This window comes from Miniopterus natalensis, chromosome 10 (genome assembly GCF_054644295.1).
Source record: "Miniopterus natalensis isolate mMinNat1 chromosome 10, mMinNat1.hap1, whole genome shotgun sequence".
Classification (NCBI taxonomy): Eukaryota; Metazoa; Chordata; class Mammalia; order Chiroptera; family Miniopteridae; genus Miniopterus; species Miniopterus natalensis.
The window spans coordinates 52,724,919-52,744,518 of record NC_142090.1 but is presented as its reverse complement, the minus strand read 5'-3'; the positions used below and the strand labels follow the sequence as shown (position 1 = coordinate 52,744,518).

At 35.1% G+C, this 19,600-nt stretch overlaps 1 protein-coding gene across 8 annotated transcripts in view; it reads left to right on the top strand.

The window, feature by feature from the left end:
* SEMA3A (semaphorin 3A) overlaps positions 1-19,600 on the top strand; it is a 437,330-nt gene that overhangs the window by 291,518 nt on the left and 126,212 nt on the right. For all 8 annotated transcript variants that reach the window (XM_016219560.2, XM_016219559.2, XM_087821124.1 and 5 more), the window contains one exon: positions 11,277-11,396. In XM_016219560.2, the coding sequence (XP_016075046.2) occupies positions 11,277-11,396 (120 nt within the window). The remainder of the gene's footprint in view (positions 1-11,276; positions 11,397-19,600) is intronic.

Genomic DNA, 19,600 nt, shown 5'->3' with positions numbered 1-19,600 from the left:
ATGACCTTTCCATTGTTGTTACTTGAGAGTTGTAATTTGAAAAAAAATTATATAATATATAATATTATTGAACAGAGACCCTGAGTAAGGAAATAAATGCAATCCACAACGCTCTATTCTGACTGCTATTATCCACTTTACTTTCATGTTTTATATTTTTCTGGTGCTTAAAATCCACTTTGTTATTCACAATACCATTTCTATTGAGGGATTAACTTCCTTGACCCTGTTTTGCAAATGAAAACTGAATACTTGCTAAACTGGTAAAAGAATCTGTTTCGAATCAATAGCACTCTGACTCTTCTTTGTTTATCCTATTAAATCATCTCTGTGCACTGTTTCAATAAAACCAAATGGCAACCGTATGACTGTTAGAAATATTTTGAATATCATTGGAAATCAAAATTTCAACCATCTGAGATGAACAAAAAAAATCAGATTTTCATAACATGCCTATTGTTGGATACATTTCAAAGTGTAGTATCATGCACCTGAATTTTTAGACATTTTTGAAATTCTTGAGGGGTTTATTTTTATATTTTTGTCCTTAGTTGTTATTATTCACTTTTGATGCTATGATATATTCTGTTTGACAGATTATTCTGGCTCAAATTGCAGGACCTGAACAACACTAATTTTTGCCAAGTGAATGCAATTAAGACTCTGAAGCTACCCATGCATCTTAACTTGCAGTGCAGACCAAAATGCCTGTTAGTCCTTGAGTTCCATTAACTTTTCCAAAGTTCAAAGTTGACAACAAGTTTAACTTTTTTTTTTTTAAAGCCTTCAAGGAATTATAGAAATTTAGGAAATGAATAGCTAGAATTGCCTCCTAATTCTACAAAAATCAATCATAAGTTTTCATTAAATTTCTAAACCATATGTACAATTATAGGGAGAAATTTTTTCATGGGTCTCTCACATTTCTGCACATCTGATGGAAAAAGGCACTAACTGCCTATTTTGCAGACTAGATTTAGGCATATTTGTACAGTGAAGAGACTTGGAAGGTACTGTCTCCCTGTGAAGAAAAAGGCTGGTTTGCAAACAGCCCTGAGAAGTAGAGATAGTGTCTCCATTGGCCCAAAAGACAGGTATGCTTACTCTGCAGTAAAATGAGCATGGCATCTCCCTCAACATACAGTATGCTTTGAGGCTGATGAAATATTCAGATACCTTCAACCCAGGGTTCCTCTTCTCTAATCCAACTCAAGGCATTTGCTGGTGTCCCCTGGCTCCTTCCTCACTGCCCAGGGCGAATTGGAGCTTGGGGAACTGGCATGAGAAACGCTGATCCCCTGAGTACTGCTATTTCTGTGAGTAATAAAGTGTTTTATCTCTGACCCAAGAGACATATATCTTCTGCCAGCGTCCAGGAAACTGTGCCAGGGTAACTTATTTTACAGCTAAGGCAAAATCTCAGACCCTTTACAGTTCTTGACAGTATTGATCACAATTGTTTCTAACGGACAATGAAGATGATCTCACAAATGAAAGGCTATGGTCAGTTTATTCACTTTTAAACATGATTCCCATGATGAAATTTGATGACACTCTAGGCAGAGGCAACTTGTTTTTTTATGAAGGCCAGTGAATACCTTGACTTATTAAATGTCAGAGAAATAAGCACAGGTTTTCATATGCACAAGCATGTGGGTATATTGCTGCTTGGAGGTAAATTTCAGGAAAATTAAGCAGAGGGATTATAGTTTTAATTTGGCATTCAGAAGCAGTAGTAGTAATAATAGTAGATAACACATTGAAAGTTTGGTATATATACTTGGTATTGTTCTAAATGCATTACTTTTATTAGCTCATGCATGTAACTCATATTTGGATATAAGATACACATTTCAAAACAATTGGACAAATTAGTTTTGTGTCTTAGGTAAGAGATACATGGGAAATGAAGCTTTACCATTAAAATTACTTTAGAAACTAGGTTTTATTCATATTTTTAATTCATATATTTTACAAACACAATAAAATATGATAGTAATCATTGTGACTGAATTGTCATGGATCAAGTCTCATATATATAAACTTACTTTCTTAAAACTATTTTGGATTCGGGATTAAAATTTAAATACATTTTAAGTTTATATTTTCAAAGTAAGTCTAGCTCTTGTAATACAGACATTGTATAAAAATGTCCGGAGGGCTTGGGGATTTTGAATTCTGTTTCTCTTTATTAGACATTCCAATTGTATTCTTAAATGGCTGAAATGAAATTCAAATATTTGCCACTGATTGTCAAATTAATATTTAGATTTGATTGGGCACCATATTTTACCCACACATCAGTGTACATACTTTTTTTAGAGTACAGTAGGAATTTTATACCCTGTAAGTTTCATTAGAATGATTTTGACAGTTCCTCTGGGAACAGGATTTTGGCAAATGCCTTCCCACTACATAGTTAGCAGGTTGTTCCAAGTCCTCGTAATATGTAGTTTCTAGTAGTTGTCAGTGGTATTTTACTTCTTTATTCACTTGATAATCTTCCTAAATGAAGTTCTATTTGTTTCTAAGGATACACTAACCATCATATTATAGATTTAACATGAAATGCGGGAATATTTTTCTTAGATATTCTCTGTCTCAATGACTCAAGGCAAATAAGCTACGGTTAGCATTTGATTGTCTAATTTGATTTGAAAATGTAGCAATAAAAATAATGTTTATGTCCATAAGACGTCAAGAAACTTTCCTAAAATTCTATTTTATATGTTTTTACTTACTGCATTTTTAAGGGTAGTAAGGAATGCAGGATGCAAAATTGCAGTATCTCAATATTTGCCATTTTTTCAGGAGAGTGTGAATCTTTATTTCTAGATTTTATGTATTAATAGAAGAACATTCTTGAAGATTCTCATAATTAAATTCAAATTAGGTGTTAAATATAATATACTCTATTCTGTACGGTATACAAGGTATTATAATATAGACTACATGTGTGTGTATATGTATATGTATGTGTGAACTAAAAAATAGATATTTTAGTATTGTATTTGAGTGATACCAAAATTAATATAACATATTGATTCTAAAACTTGATGTGCACTTAAAAATGAGGAACCTCTTACATTTAGAAATAAATAAAATGATCACCTAGCAACCCTGTGTTTTTTTAAAATATGTGTCAAATTCGTGTTCCCTTTATATTACATTCACAATGAACTATTATATGGCAGTAAGATATATCCTTTTGTTAATAAGTTTGATCAAACACCAGAACCAGTATGAGTGATATGGAAAAGGATTTTGATATAAGGATAAGACCTTATACAGTTGTGGGGGTTGGTGAAGAATCTACAGAAGGCTGTTGCCTCTGAGATGGGTAATGGGTCTGAAGTTGTTACAGGTCACCAGGTTGGCATTAGGGAAGAAAATCTGGACATGAAGTGGGAAGAGCTAGCACAAACTGGGACCCAGGAATATAAACCGGGACCAATGTCTATCACTACCTCCAACTTTGATTATTTGAGTGACCTACAGAAGAAGCTGGTGCCTTTTGCCACCAAGCTGCCCAATAACCAGCACCAGGTTTTATAGAAGTAAAGAGTGAGATTAAGTGGAAGCTGGAGGAGCTATGGGTCCAGGTGTACCCCAGGCTAACATGGTGGCCTGCAAATAAGAACAACCTAGAGAGTGTTATGGTTGCAGCTTAATTACTGCCTCCCAAATCTCATGCAAATGTATTTAATGGTCAATCTTAAACAATTTGTAGGGAAAAAAATTCTAGGAAATATAGTTTCAACTTATCTAAATTAACACAATTCTGCCACAATTGAAAAGTCCTTATTGTATTCACTGTGTGACTGAGACAGTGATTCATGCCATCTACAATTTGACTAAAAGTGTTGATTATAATTTACAGTCTTCTGAGAGAACTGGAATTTCATGCAAATTCTAATGAACATAATGTAATTTTCCTTTGTAACAAATGGGCACTGATTAATATTCAAAACCAATTTATTAAATTCACCTCTACTTAGCATTAATAATGGGCTTAAATTCTGTTAACTGTACTTATGAGGAATAAACAATTCATAATGTGATTCAGGCTGAGTCATAGCATATTATGGTGTGAGGCTTCAGCAGAAAGAAATATTCAAACCAGTAAGCAGATGATTGCGCATTTTAAGACTAAAATAAGAAGTTGCTGCCCAGGCCGGTGTAGCTCAGTTGATTGGGCATCATTCCATACACTAAAAGGTCCTGGGTTTGATTTCTGGTCAGGGCACATGCCTGGGTTGTGGGTTTAATCTCTGGTAGGGACATGTGCAGGAGGCAGCTGATTGACGTTTTGCTTTCACATCCATATTTCTCTCTCCCCCTCTCCTTTCCTCTCCCTCTAAAAATCAATTTAAAAAAAAACAACAAACAGCTACTGATCAATTAATAAGTGCTTGGTATCATACTAAGTACTTTACATGGATATATCACAAGTCCATTATTAATTTAGAAGACTGAGGCTTAGAGATTCTAAGTAACTCTCTGATAGTCACACAGATACTGGAAAATGATGCCTGAACAATTCTAATCCATGATTGACTGACTTGTAAAAGCATCAGATTAATACTAGTAACTGTTTGTTTTATCATTATGATCTCATTACATTTGCTCTATATGTTTTTTCTAATTCTTTGGGAATACCTTTTCAAAGATAAATACCTATCTTAGAATAAATATTAAATGTTTATAATATTAATATTTAATTAAAATTAAATATTATATAGATAATAACACCATTAAATATTAATAAACATAAACAAATCTTAAAATTCCAAAAATCTAAATTTTAATTATATTCAGAAATTATTTTTAAAATTAATATATGTATACATATATATACATGTTATGTTGTATATATATGCATGTATACATATATGTGTATATCCACAGATATTACATATAAGTTGTATATTATAAATGGATTATTATTAATGGCTAAGGAGTCTCCAAAATTTATTAGAAGAAGTGTTAAGTGAACATTTTATATTATTAATTATATTAAATAACAGCATTTTGTACTTTGAACATTAAGGACACCAACCAAAAATATTTGCTTTTTTGTTATTAGACAAGGCTTAGGGTAGAAAAAGGTATGCATAGTTGAATGAAATCAAGCATTCCTCTAGAGTCTGGATTTTATTTTTCTTTCTCCTTCCTCAAGTCTACATCTAATATGCAATTCAAGATGTTCATTTCCCACATTTGAATATTAGATTATATTATGATAAATGCATGTACATTAGAATTAAATATGCCAGCTAATTCTATCCATAATAAATCTCTTTGGATTGTAACTCTACCTGCTTGATGTAAATCATTGACTTAGTTCCTTTAAAGCATGAGCACTAAGTACTCAAACCTTACATAAAATTGGAAACTACAGAATTTCATTATTGAAGTCAGAGTAAAAATTTTGATTAACTAATAGTTCTTTTGCAGGAAAAATATTCAGGTTGATTTCACATAATACTTTAAATTGTATGCCTTCATTTGAATATGAGATGAAGAAAGGTTATGCTAGGTACACATTCCAGACCACCCAAAATCAAATAAAGCCATTGAATGGTACAAATGCAATAATTAGATTGATAACCCAATATAAAAGAAAATATAAGCCAAAAAGCAGAAATGATCAACTTCTCTGGTCCATATGGAATTTCAAAGTGTCATTGTTCAAAGCTTCGTTAAATAGAAGAGAATTACTTTGGGCAACTTTTGTTAATATCGTGGTCTATGGTGGCTATGTGTATAATCATTTTGACCAAGTTTGAAAGTTTCAAGTAATTTGAAAGGAAAATATTTATAAAATCTTGAGCAGTATTTCTAAAACTTCAAAACAAATAGTCAATCTGGAGGTGAAAAAACAGTCAAACAGGGCCCTTAACTGAAATGAGGATTTAAGGGCAACGATTCGGTAGCCTAGTGCGGGAACCTTCATTTAGTTCATCACATTCAAGCCACTTTAAATTTATTTTTTCAATTATCAGAAGTTTAAAGATGATATAGTTCAATTAGTATAAATAGACTTACATACTTAAATAGCTAGCCAAGAAGTAATGCCAATTTCATTGTCCTAATTGAATCAGAATTTTTTTTTTAATTATCTCACATTAAAACAAAACAAAACAAAACACAGCATACGAGTGGAAAGGTCAGTTGATTTTATTATACCATCCTTCTTAATAGCGAAGGTAAAAATATCTCCCAAAATAGACAAAACAGCCTACTCGCCATTTCATAAGACAATTGTTTAAAAAACTCAAGTTATAAATTCAACATTAGGTGGCTAATATTGTAGTTAGAAGGCAGTTAAATCTTAGTTTTAATGGATATAGAAGAGATTTGAAGAAGAGATTTCTAACATCCTTCAGTGAATGCCGCAGTATTAGGAAGACATGATTATGGATAATCTGATGTCAGCAAAGTGTTAAAGTGAAAAGATACAAAACATTATTGTTAGATGAGTATGGAACAGCTTAAATAGAGAATGGAATGAAGTGAGTGACAGGAACAATCTCACGGATTACTGCTTTGGCATGAAGATGCTAGTATTCAGCTTGCTTGCCAAACAAATTGACCAGAGAAAAAGAAAGTCAACAGATTAACTTCAGGAATTAAGTTTATTAACGGATTTTCATGCAGGAATGAATCCACTCATCATGATAGGGAAAGGCTTTCCCAGCTGCTAGATTATGCACTAAAATATTTCTACATAAACTACAGATGAGATATAGACTTTTTTCTTTTTAAATGAATGTTCATTGACCTGAGGCAATGCTGTACTATACTCCTTCATTTTGGTCTAATTTATATTTGTACCAGAACAAGTTGTTAGATTTAATCATGAACTGAATATATTTGAATAGAGATTGCTCATCTTCACAGTCTTCTCTCCTCTTTTCTCTTATTTAGAGTAAAATTTCACAGTTCCATCCATAATTTAAGAACATGCAAGGAGGTAATTGGAATTGGAAGTAAATTATATTCTTTTGTGAAAGGCATAATTATCGGAAGTTAGTTAAAAACACCTCAATTCTCTTCTAGTTTTCATGCATGGAGCAGTTGTTTTGACAGATGGATGGACTTTATTTTTGTATTCGTCCGGGAAAAGACTGTGTAACACCGTCTAATCAGTGCTACATATTTGTAATGTTTGTTTTTGAATCACTGTGCAATTGGCTCCTATATCATTTTTTGGGAGTAGACATTTTCTTTCTAATTTATTTTTCCAGGCTAATATCTCTATGTGTAATTCCTCTGAAATTACACATCTGATCTGAAAGCACTAGAAATCCTTAAAAAATAAGTGTAAATGGTTTGTCACTAAGGAAGTTGAATCACTGCTTTACAGGTGTGGCCCTGGGGCTCACTGGTTTATGACTGCTTCTACTTTTACTTCTAGGCTAAGTTAACAATTTTTAATGCTGTGGGTCTGGAGGACATTCAGTAAAATAAGAGGTCGGTATGGCTGCCTAACTCTCGGAAAGCCAACTTGTTGCTACACTTGTCTGTGTACATCAACTTAAATTCCAAAAAGGATCAAGGTTTGAAAATGAATTCATTTTGAACTGATTACATTCTCTTTATTACGTTGTAAATCCGCCAGTGCTGAGCAAAGCAGTGCAGGAGTTTAATGCCAAAAAGTACATTACACTCTGAGCCTTAAGAATCGTCATGGTTCAAGAAAAGGTCAGAAACACTCTTCTTCTGTCTCCCTAGAGCAGAAATGTGTGAAGTGTGTTTCCTTTTTCTGCCACGCTTCCTTCTTTTATAATGGAATGTCCAGGCTGCTTCCAAATAAAATGAATATCCTGTTTTGGAACACGCACAAACCTTGGCAGCAGGGAGCCAGACAACGAAGGCAAATCAATGATACTCTTCTACGCAGGTTTTCTGCTGAAAGAACAAATGCTCACTAACAATGTCCCTTTCAAGTGTTGTTTTGTTTTTCTGTCCAGTTCTTTCGGTTCACCGTTTCCTCCTCCATTGTTGTTGATGAGTTTTCTGGAACCTATTTGTAACCAATTTTGAAAGTATTTAATTCAATTTCTTTGTTTCATTTCGGTCTTAACATGCTATAAACCCAGGAAATTTCTCCCCGTTTATTTGCATCAGCCTTCACTTCAAAATAATATTGAGCTAGCCCCCGGGCATGGCAACAATACAACCTGCTGCCAACTGGGAGAGTTCGGGGAAATGAAAGGGACCGTCGCAGGCCTCAGGCCAGGGGCTGGGTCTCGTGGCTCTGCAGCCCAGCTACACTCCTTATCAGCACTCTCAGCGCTGAGGCGGGTGTGAAACATTTGCCAGCTTTCACAGCTATCCTTCCCATTGATTATACTTCAGCTGCTCTGCAGAGGAATAACTGTCATATTATAGAAGTTCTCTGACAGTTAACAGAGAACAAATTAAAATTATGATACTCAGTGTGGCTCTTTTTCATAGTTTTCAAGAACCCTGAGAGTTTTTCAATCATTCTTTGCCAATCAGTTATCCAACTTGGAAGGGATATGAACCCACAAATTGCATGATTTCAGAATGCGTAACAGTTACAGAGGTGACATGGGCCATTTCTGTTCACAGATATCCATGGTTGTAAGGTGGTCCCTTCCTCCTATTTTGCATTGTGAAGAAGTAGGCTATTCTCATGTTTCTAGGATGCACTTAGGTATTACTAATGGGATTAGAGAATCTGAGTGTGTGTTTACAATGGCTTGAATATCTTGAAAGGGCAAAGAAACTGAAATCCTGTTCTTTTGTAAAATGAACAAGACGTCTGTCTGGGACTAGCACTATTATTTATTAGAATATTCACTTGTGTACCAATATATACACAGCCAACTTGCTGGCTTCAACATATGGTGATGGAGCTGGTTATTCATCATCTCGAATATTGAGTCCACAATCAGGGATAGCTGGTTGTCTTTAAAGTAAAAGCAGAGCCTGTGGCCACTTACATATTTCCAAGAAAGGGGTGCAATAAAACATTTTTCGGAAAATGAGTTCTTCACAAATGATTGAATTTTCTTAAAAGTACAAATAAATCCTTTGGGTAAGACTCATGAAGTCTTCGTTTGTAAATGAGTTTATCAGCTGTTTTCCTCTCCATAACCTCCTTCTTCTGCCCAAGCACTCACGGCCTATACTCTTGGGGAAATAGGAGAAACTGTTGCAGAATGGGGAGTTTGTTGCTAAGAGTCTTGGAAGTTGTTATATCTGTTTCACAGTTTTGCCTAAGATGTTCAAAGTGAAACTGTGGCTGAGATCCATGTACCCTTTACGCTAGGAAATTTTTCTTCATGGCAACTTGAAAAATCAGTTGATTTCAGAGCTTAATTTTGTGTTTTAATGCCTATCAGACAAAAGTAAAATTGAGGATCGAAGTAGCAAGAACAGTGGGACAGATGAAATGTCTGTTGTAGTTACTCTCCTAAACTACTCAGCGTATGTTAAAAAAGCATGAAGAGTCATAACTTGAAAGTTATATATTTTACTTTAAATAGCTCTAATTCAGTTTTAGGACAATATATTTATAGGACATTCTCAGGTTTCATCCTAGAAAAATCAGTGATGATGGGAAGCAATTATTTGAATTTAAATATCAATTATTCTGCTCAAGTTTGGTTGTCTGCACCTTTTTTTACAGGGCCAACAGTTAAGACCAAAATCATTAACTGCAAACACAGAATACAGCTGTCGTGTGGAAATGGACCTAAGTTATTGTAACACCTCAGTTATAAACTCCCACTGACTACATGAGCCCCAGTGCATTCTGAGCTTTCACTTTGAAAGTCACGTGTCACAGACAATGGCTTTGGGAGTGTTACACACTTAGAGGTGCCAGGACCAAACCGATCCCCTGTTATGCTTCCCAACCTTGCTTGCTCTATAGTTTGCCTTAGCTCTTTACCTACACTTCCAGTTACATATGTGGTTCTTAATTCCAAATGCTTATAGGCAAAAACATAAAACTAATTAAGAAAGTCTATGATCAATAACAAAATAGTTTTTAGTGCACTTTTATTTATCACATATTCATTTGGATATTTTCAAAAGGGATATTATGTATTCTATGATGAACTCATATTTTCTTGTATTCCATTTTTAAGATTTGTGATTTGGTAGTAGACCTTAACATTTTTGGGGAGCTATTTTGAGAGTTCCAGTTTTTCTTTTTACAATATCGATACAGATTTTGTATTTAAAATATTTGCAAAAATTGAGTCTTTCTTGCTCTGGATTTTTTAGACAATAAAATTATCCAACTTAGATTATGAATATCTGAGTTTTCCCCTCAAATCTTTCCTCAAGTAGGACAAAAGGCTAAGATCCCTGTTCGCTCATAGAAAAATATTTTCTTCCATAGGATTTATGGATAGAATAGAATATATAGAAGGAATATAGTTCCTTCTGTCTTATTTCTTAGGTAATATCTTATTCAGAAAACATTATGGCAGGAATGTCTAAACTTCTATAAATAATAATAAGACATGACTAGAATTTACCCATCACTAATTGGTTTTGTTTCCCTGAAGGATCCACAGCTCCTTACGCAGGGGTTCCACATATGGGTTCAGGATGTCCATGAACCTTCTGAAAGTATTTTGTAATTATAACTGCTCTATAAAACATCCTTTAGTCTACAAATACTGCAAACTCCGACTTCTTCTTTATTTCATCTTAAATATTCCTAAATTGTCTTTGAGGCTGCAGTGACGCTTTCAGGAGGAGGTGGCTCTAACTTCTGAGGGTCTATAACGCTCACTATCAAGCAGCAATTCTGAAGCTCAAAGTCAATTGCCCGTCATCATGGGTTACAATTAATGTTTCAGCTTCGTGTTTAAGAGAAATTCATAGTACATTTATTTTTGTTTTCCCCTACTAAAATTAAATTCAAAGCTGATTTTTGCAAAAATAATGACCTTTGCATTGTTTATCTAATTTATTAATTAATCAAATAATTTACTGTTCCCCTCATTCCTAGAAAAGACACCTTTGATTGTTGGTTATCTATATAACTTTATTCTACTTTGGTGTATATAAATTACAAATATTTTTATTAAAAGAGTTGGTGAAAGAACATATTTTATTGAGCCCTGCCCCCCCAAAGACTAAGAACTTCTGGTTTTAGTTCATATAATAATACGAGCAAACAACAGAATAATAAACCCTAATAATGCTGTCAAAGGGACACACACAAAATCTGCTCAGTCACACTTAGCACCCTGGAACTCACTGGTTTTCCTTTTCTCTTGCAGAAAGAATGTGCTAATTTCATCAAGGTGCTTAAGGCTTATAATCAGACTCACTTGTACGCCTGCGGAACGGGAGCTTTTCATCCAATTTGCACCTACGTTGAAATTGGACAGCATCCTGAGGTAAAGCTGGCTTTTAAAAAATAGCGCTTGTCCACGACCCCCTCCTGTCCAAATGCTTCATTACTGATTCCTCCAGCTCGTTTAGCTGCTGGTTCCTATTCAGTGAGACCTACTTCAAATTCAGATGCTGTTATTAATTTTAACCTGTGAAGGCAAAAACAATGAGGCCATCGCTCCACAATAGCTGTGGGCCAGGAGGGAGGCAGGGAAAGCCCTTACTTTCGCCCGATTGCAGAGGCAAGTCCATTTTGCATGCGCAGCAGATGTCAGCGGCTGAATGGGAGCTGTGTCCCCCCGTGTCTGTGTAAGGCGAGCTTTCCCCTCCGTCTCCATCCCCGGGCAGAAGTGTCTGCCACCCCAGTTGTTTTCTTCTGCTAGGGGTTTTAAGCGGATGCCATACATGTGCACAGTGATCTGCTCTCACGTTTGGCCTAAATTGTTGGCATGCCTGTTCTTGCTCAGCTAAGTGATCTTTTTATATTTTTGGCTGTTATTTGGGTGACATGGGGGAAAATGTTTTGTTAATGCGCCTATGACTCCTGAAAGATGTTTTAGTGAGGAGGTTAAAATTAGGTAAATTTAAGTAAAGAGTGAAATTAGGGGAATATTTAAAGGGACAATGACTAATATTCAAAGCAGTTTCATGAATTGGGCTTACCAGTAGCCTTTAATTGTAAGCCCTTTTATAATTGCTGGCTCAGATTCCTAAGAATAAAAGTGTTTATGCAGTGAGAAAATCATTTGTGACAGAATTTTCTTCCAATTTGGAATTCAGAAATACTCAACAAATGAAGGCTTTGTTCCCAGAATATTTCTGGAATCCTAAAGATAAAATATAATTTACATGTTAGCCACTTCTTTATAACTTAAACTCCAGGTTCTCTAAATTTTCTTAAGATGTCCTGAAGTGTTGCAAATGTGTTCTTTCAACCCAAAGGCTTAGAAATCAACAGTGCTGTACCTTTTTTTGTATGAGACACCTTAGAAATGATGTGGTTTCTAGACTAAGCACAATTATTATTACTTTACCCATGAGCTGGGAAGATTAAAGTACTTTCCTCAGGTCCCACCAGTTTAGGCAGTTGCCCCTCTGGAGCCTGTTTCCCCACCACATCCTTTCTCTTCCTTACAAGCACGTGTACAGCACTTGTGACATACTCAAGAGTTTTAAGTAAAAAAAAAAAAAAAATTAAGGAAAGGTAGTTTTACGTACATTGCTTGTTTGATGTTGGTGAAATTAGGAACGATTTCCTGCATATGGTACTGGAGACTCTGTACATCTAACTTTTTAGCACCTTCTGGATAAATCTCTCTCTCTTTGCCTTCTTGTCAGCCATTTCCTAGAGTCAGGTGCCCTGGACAATGGGCATGGGGTGATCGTCCATGTCTAGAGCTATTCTGGAGATGGTTCCAGAGAATTCCCTAATATTATATTGTACTTTTGCGTCTGCCAGGCATCATGCCATCAGAGCAATGGAGTCAAGAGAGCTGAGCTCCCAACACAGGTTAGTGGAAAAGACATGGGCTTTGGTGTCACATCTGGCTTTGATCTTGTTCTACAGCTTACTAGCTGTGGAGCACTGGAAAAGTTACTTAACCTCCCTGAGACTCTGTCTCACATGATGTAAAACAAAACTGAACAAATCCGCTTTGAATCTCAGCATTCATGTATTTTAAGTGGGAGTTTGACTCCTTACCTCCAACTGCCTTCCAACCCTCCTAGCCACCCACTGACATTTTTGCTATAGAAACTCAAGGAGTTTCTAATCCCATCATTGTTAAAAGGGTGTCCTCTGACCTCAGACTGCAGGGCTTTTGTCCAACCTCCATTCAATACTAGGTGCTTGAAATGGAGCAAGCTACTTATTTTCTCTGTGTCTCTGTTTCTAATCTAGAAAGTGACTGAGAATGGCCTGTACCTCATCCAGTTGTTATGTGACTTTAATGGGTAGTAGGTACTGAAAATGTCAGGTATCATTTTGAAAATATAAATTTGCATCTCAGGGCTGAAATCCATTGCTCTCTTTCATGTTAGTAATTAAGTATCACTTTGCCTCTTAAATGTACTTTACTTCATCAGAGGTTGAGAATTATGGCACTGGGTTCTCATTGCTGCCAGGTGATACCACACTTGTCTCATCTTCTTATATTTTTAAATTTGAAGCTAAGGTAACCTTAATGGCCTTAAATTAAAATACCATATATTGTTCCTGTACTTTTATCACTTTTCCAAAAATGCCCATTTTGTTTTCTTTTTGAAGTTGCTACTCAGTAGAGTTCACAGCCTATTCCTTCTCAAGTCATCAATTAAATTACTCACAGCTGACTTATGGGCCGATGGGGGAACGAAAGGTACAGGTTCTGGAGTCAGGCCATTTACTTAGGACAATAGATGAGGCCATTGCTTCGACTAAAAAAAAATAAAGATCCCATACAATCTCCTTTGATGTGGGATATTGGGGTGCAAGTATTTTTCTGAAATTCTGAAGCTCAGAACCTTTGAGAGAGGTCTTCTTTTAGAAGCTCCATGATCTTGATTTGTACGGCAACTATATATCGGGAAATACTGTTGCAGACTGTTTAGGAGGTCAGTGAGAAGATGATTATGCAGTTACCTAGGGGATTTGAAGCAGTCTAGACAGTCTATCTAGGAAATTCTGGAAAAGAAATTATCAAGATAGTTTGTCTAGATGACGTAAAATTTAATTTTCAGTGCTTAAGCTTCCTTAAGAGAAAATCTGTTTTAAATCGATCTCTACTGGTACTTATAATATTGTCCTTGGATTTAAACAGTTATGCTGTTTGTGGAGTCTGATAAAAGAGACAATGTGTGCTTCATACAGTTAGTAAAAGAGTGAAGGTAACAAAAGATTGGAAGAGTAAGAAATAAAGTAGCTATGAGACAGAGAACAGGATTTTTAGATTAGAGTTCATGAGCTTTCATGAAGTTTGAATTTAGTAACTTTTATTTATGAGGATAGTTTTTCAGGTAAGAACAGGACACTTCTTTGCCCTAGATTCTAGTTTAGAAGTAACATGTATACTTTGCTGTTACCTGCCCCACACTACATAAAATAATGAAATAGTTCCCTTTATACTCTATCCAGCCCTTAATACTATAATTTTATCATCTTTAAAAAAAGACATTTTGCTTTTTATCATGACTTTCATGGACATTCTACATTCAGTTTTGTCTTTGCAGTGTTCTTCCTTTAAAATAACTCCTTGTTTTACATTGAGTTCCCAGGATTGTTGAAACCCATTGTTAGAAAATGACATGATGGGCTTACTATTCCAGATGGCCAGTGGCCACTGAAATAAAGACATCACTTTTGCAGTAAATCAATCCTCCCTTTATCATTTAAGGGCTTCAGATCTTATTGGAGGAAATTAATAATTCCTTTTAAAAATGATAAACAGATTGCAAAATATCTTCCTTATTTACTCTCTAGTTAAACAGGCTTTACTTGACTCTTCTAGCATTTTAATAGCAATATTTACACTCCTGAAAACTGTATTTCTAAACTTACTCTTGCTGTATAGTGAATGCCTTCTGACCACACACAGTATGTCATTGATTGCTGTATTAAAGAGATTTTCTTTTTCCTGTAGTACATTTTGGAATTGGTATACATATTAATTAACTCCAGTTCTCTAAGATGTGTGTCAATCAATTCTTGGGTATCTGCCAATAGCACTTGACACTGCAGATAACTGCCAGCAAGGTCACATACTTCATACACATGTATGTGTTTATCATAAAAATGCATGCAGAGTTCATGGGAAGAATGATTCAGAGCTAGAGTATACATGAGTTTTATGTTTAAGCTGTTAGCATCCATGCCACTCAAATGAAAAATGTAAGTCATCCTTAAGAGACAGAATATTCCCAAATTGCTTATGGTATATGTTATTTCCCCTTCAAACTTACATCTGTTAAGAAATTGTTCGGATTTAGGACAAGTGTAGCTTTTCAAAGTAGTCTCTGGATGTTTCCTCAAATTCCAAATGAGCTTCTTCTATGTCCTGAGCAGGAAATCTAAGGAAAGATGGACCCAGATGAAAGCTGGAAAATATTAACTTCATAAATACTCTCATAATGTCATGATCTCAATTTATGATAGAACCAAAGGGATATTAAGAAAGGCAGTGAAGCTTAATGGCTATCTGTAAGGTCATTTCTACAATGACAACCAATATATCTAGATATAAAATACAATGTTTTGTCAGGATCTCCCCTTCTACCAAGAATAAGGGTTTGCATTAATGCAAAACTTTGAATCAATGCTTTTAGTAACAGTCCCAATGACCTAAGTGCTAATTAATTAGTAGTTAGTGCTCTGTTGACTAATTTGTACATTTAATCTAATCTCTTCTAATTTGAATTAACTTTCATTATTTTATATCATTTAGTCCAATGGACACAATTTTATTTTATTTCTATGAGGAAATACTAAAACAGAGAAGTGTAGACATCTTGATAAAACAATGAGGAGTTTGTGTTGGGTAGGTGACGTCTTTCCATCTTTCTTAGATCATACACTGGGGTCTATATTTACTTTCTAGTAGGCCAGTCTAGGTGGGAAAAGTCAGGATTTCTTGATGAGTTTTTCTCTGCTGCTCATTATTTACCCCAGAAGCAGTGGTCCCCTCATTTGCATGACCAACCTGAGTCAAATGTGGGCAGAGCAAATCCATAACGGTTTCTAGGATTTTTTCTTATCTTTCAGTACTTGATCATGTTGGAAGGTGGACCTGTACAGGTTACTGTGCTTAATAAACTTGTTTTCCCTGAATACTTGATACATAAACACCATAGTTATAATATTAATATCCTTTAAGCCTCTACCACTTATTAGGTTCAATTGGGAAAAAAAAAAAAATTTCTCACAGTATTTATCCCTAAGGACAATTAAAGATAAAAATAGATATGATCACATTCAGTTCTTACCTTGTAAGATATTTAGTTTCATTTTAGCAGATCTGGTTTACCTATGGCCAGGAAAATTATTTGGACAACACTAAACAGTTTTCTAAAGGACATATTGGTATAATGATGTCATTATTAATTACTTATTAAAATTATTTTATGTATGGTACTCAGTTTCTGACTAGCATCTTTATTTACAACAGATCAATATAGACATAAAGACTAAATCATATATAGCCATTAGCCAATGTATTTTTTCTATTTCTCATGAGCTGCTATAGGTAGATCAAAGACCTTACATTTCCTGGAGCTAGCCTCCCAACTTACTGTTTTTCTTACTGTTCCCATTTTGATTTCTCAGTACTCATTTTCCCCATATAATCTATCTTAAGAGGAAATTTCTATCCATAAATAGGAAAACTTTAATTTCTTTTTGTCAATATTGCATTTTACAAGAAACACAAATCCTCACTGCCTGCTCACCTGCTTGGTCCCCTTATTCTTTTCATTTGCCCATCTTTCATCATTACCCTTCTTTGCTCTTGAACTCTAGTTCTATGTTTTCTTTCCTTTATCTCTTTGTCTCCTTGCCTAAATTATTTCCTGTGTCTCCTTGCCTAAATTATTTCCTGTGTACCCAAAGCTTAAGATAGTGGAAGTACAGCTTGGAGGTAAGAAGTTGGAAGATGCTCGTTTGGTATATAAGAAAGATCAGAAAAATAACAGAATACTTAGGCTGAATTTCCATAAGTCAGGACACATTTGCCTCCTCTTGCAATGCGTTTCAAATGGGCATCAGCAAGTTATTTTGCAGATTTGTTTTAAACCACTATGGTTCACTTTGATGAGAATCTGAAAAAAATATATAATACTTTCTAAATTATTTGGATAACTACCTCCTAATCATGTAAAATCTGAAGACTTTAGTGTCCTTATTTGCTGAAGCTTATGATCACGTGAGTGCCAAGAACACTCCTTTAATTTTTGGGGGGTTAATGAGAAAGAAACAAAGGTTGACTAGATACTCAAATGCTGTCGCCCTGCCAAGTAAAGGCCAAAGTAAGGTCAGAGTGGGCTGTATGAAGTAAGATTTTGCTGTGGTTTATGTAGAGAAAAGTGGTTAGGGAATGAAATCATCCCAGAGCACAGAGAAGGGTAGAATTGCCAGCCCTCAAATTTGTAGCTTCTGGTCACTAGAACCATGTTAACATGCAAGAAAGTGTTTGCTTTTCAGGATAGGCAACAATATCGCTGTCACATTGTATTACTATTGCTAACTGTAATTGTATATGTTTTCCAGTTTTGTTGGTACTTAATTGTACCAACAATTGTACCAACCATGAAGTACATAAACTTAGATTTATAATTCTACATATTTAGTTACTATTACAAAATATACAATGTAAGGTAACTGACAGCAGACTAAGAAGAAACCTTGTGTTGCTGTTTAAGCAGATGGCGTCACCTGTTCCTTATGACACTCCCCTAGTCCTAGCAATTTTCAACCTTTTTCATCTCATGGCACATATACACTAACTACTAAAATTCTGTGGCACACCAAAAAATATATATTTTTTGCAGCTCTGACAAAAAATTGATATAATTTGATTCATTCAAACTGAATGTCTGTTGTATTGGTTGTCATTTTTTAATTTGACAATCTAAGGGAAAAGAGGTCAGTGTTCCCGACTAAATAGTCAGGTATTGCATGTTTTAAAACTTATTGTGGCACACTGGTTGAAAATCACTGCCCTAGTGTAATAGCCTCTAGTCTAGGGCACCCCATGACTCTCAGCTGCTCCAGGCTTCACACATGTGATTTGTGTGGTTTTAATACTGTTCTTTCCCCACCTGAGAATGTCTCATGTGCTTAGAGCACATCAATTATTATCTTCTAAAACTAGAACCCACTAACCTGAGGTTTGAAAAAATAGAACACATATTTTATAATGAAAACATTGTGTGATTTATAAAAATGGGTCAAGAAGCTCTCTTAAGGCAGGTAAATAGAAGAGCTTGTTTTAATAGTCAAACACAGACATTCTTACCCTACATTAGCATCTTATATTCTACATTAAGGTTTTCTAGAATAGCTCTGTCTAATAGAAATATAATTCAAGTCACATGTATAACTTTAATTATTCTACTAGTCACATTAGAAAGAGTAAAAATAGGTGACTGAAACTAATTTTAGTAATATATTTAATTCAATATATCCAGAATATTACCATTTCAGTATATAATCAATATAAAATTGTTAATAACATTTACATTAAATATGTCATAGCTTTGGTTGTATCAGACTCTGGACTCTCCTCTTTGGATTCATGCAGATCTCATGAAAGCACTTGCACTTTTCACGTGGGAAGGATCTATCCTTACAAATCTTGAACAGTTTTGTACTATATTGGAAATTTAGAGTGTACTTTACACTTATAGCTCAATTCAATGAAGTCTAGCTACATTTCAGGTGCTCAATAACTTCATGTGGCCAGTGGCTACTATATGGGACCAGCTCGGTTGTAGAAGGTAAGGCAAAGATAGGATGCAGGATGACACATTCTTGTCTACATTGGCTGTGCAAGAAATTTAATACCTCATCATTGAAATCAAATATTGTTTCTTATGATACTATCACGTAAACTGTTTTATATTTACCCATTAAAACATTGTCAGACCAACTTAATGAGTTCCAGCCATTAGAATTAATTGAAGAGTAGCCCAAGGAGTCCTCCCTGTTGCACAAGTGAACTTCAGGAGGGTGGAGGGGAGCAAAACATCGTTTTACAATTGCACAGCCATTTTAACATGATGATAGCGTTTTGGATTCTTTTAGGGTAAAAGTTCCAAACATTATATGCTGTCTGGAGCTACTCACCAATGCATAAATATGTGGTGAAGGCTCTTATTTCCGAGGGAAAAGGGAAGAAATCACTATTGTTCTGGGATATTGAGAAAGGAACTATGTCATAGCTTTGGTTGTATCAGACTCTGGACTCTCCGCTTCGGATTCATACAGATCTCATGAAAATACTTGCACTTCTCGCGTGGGAAGGATCTATCCTTATAAATCTTGAACACTTTCACTGTGAGAGCCAACATATGCACTTGGCAAGCCATGAAGATATATGATTACATAAGTTGCTAAGGTGTATTTGTACAAGAGGAATGACAAAGAACAAAAAGAGAGATCACGGGATGCAAGGGGACAGGGGTCAGAGCAGTCAGTTGTAGCCGTGTCGAGGGGAGACTGGACCTCAGTATGCACGAGGGG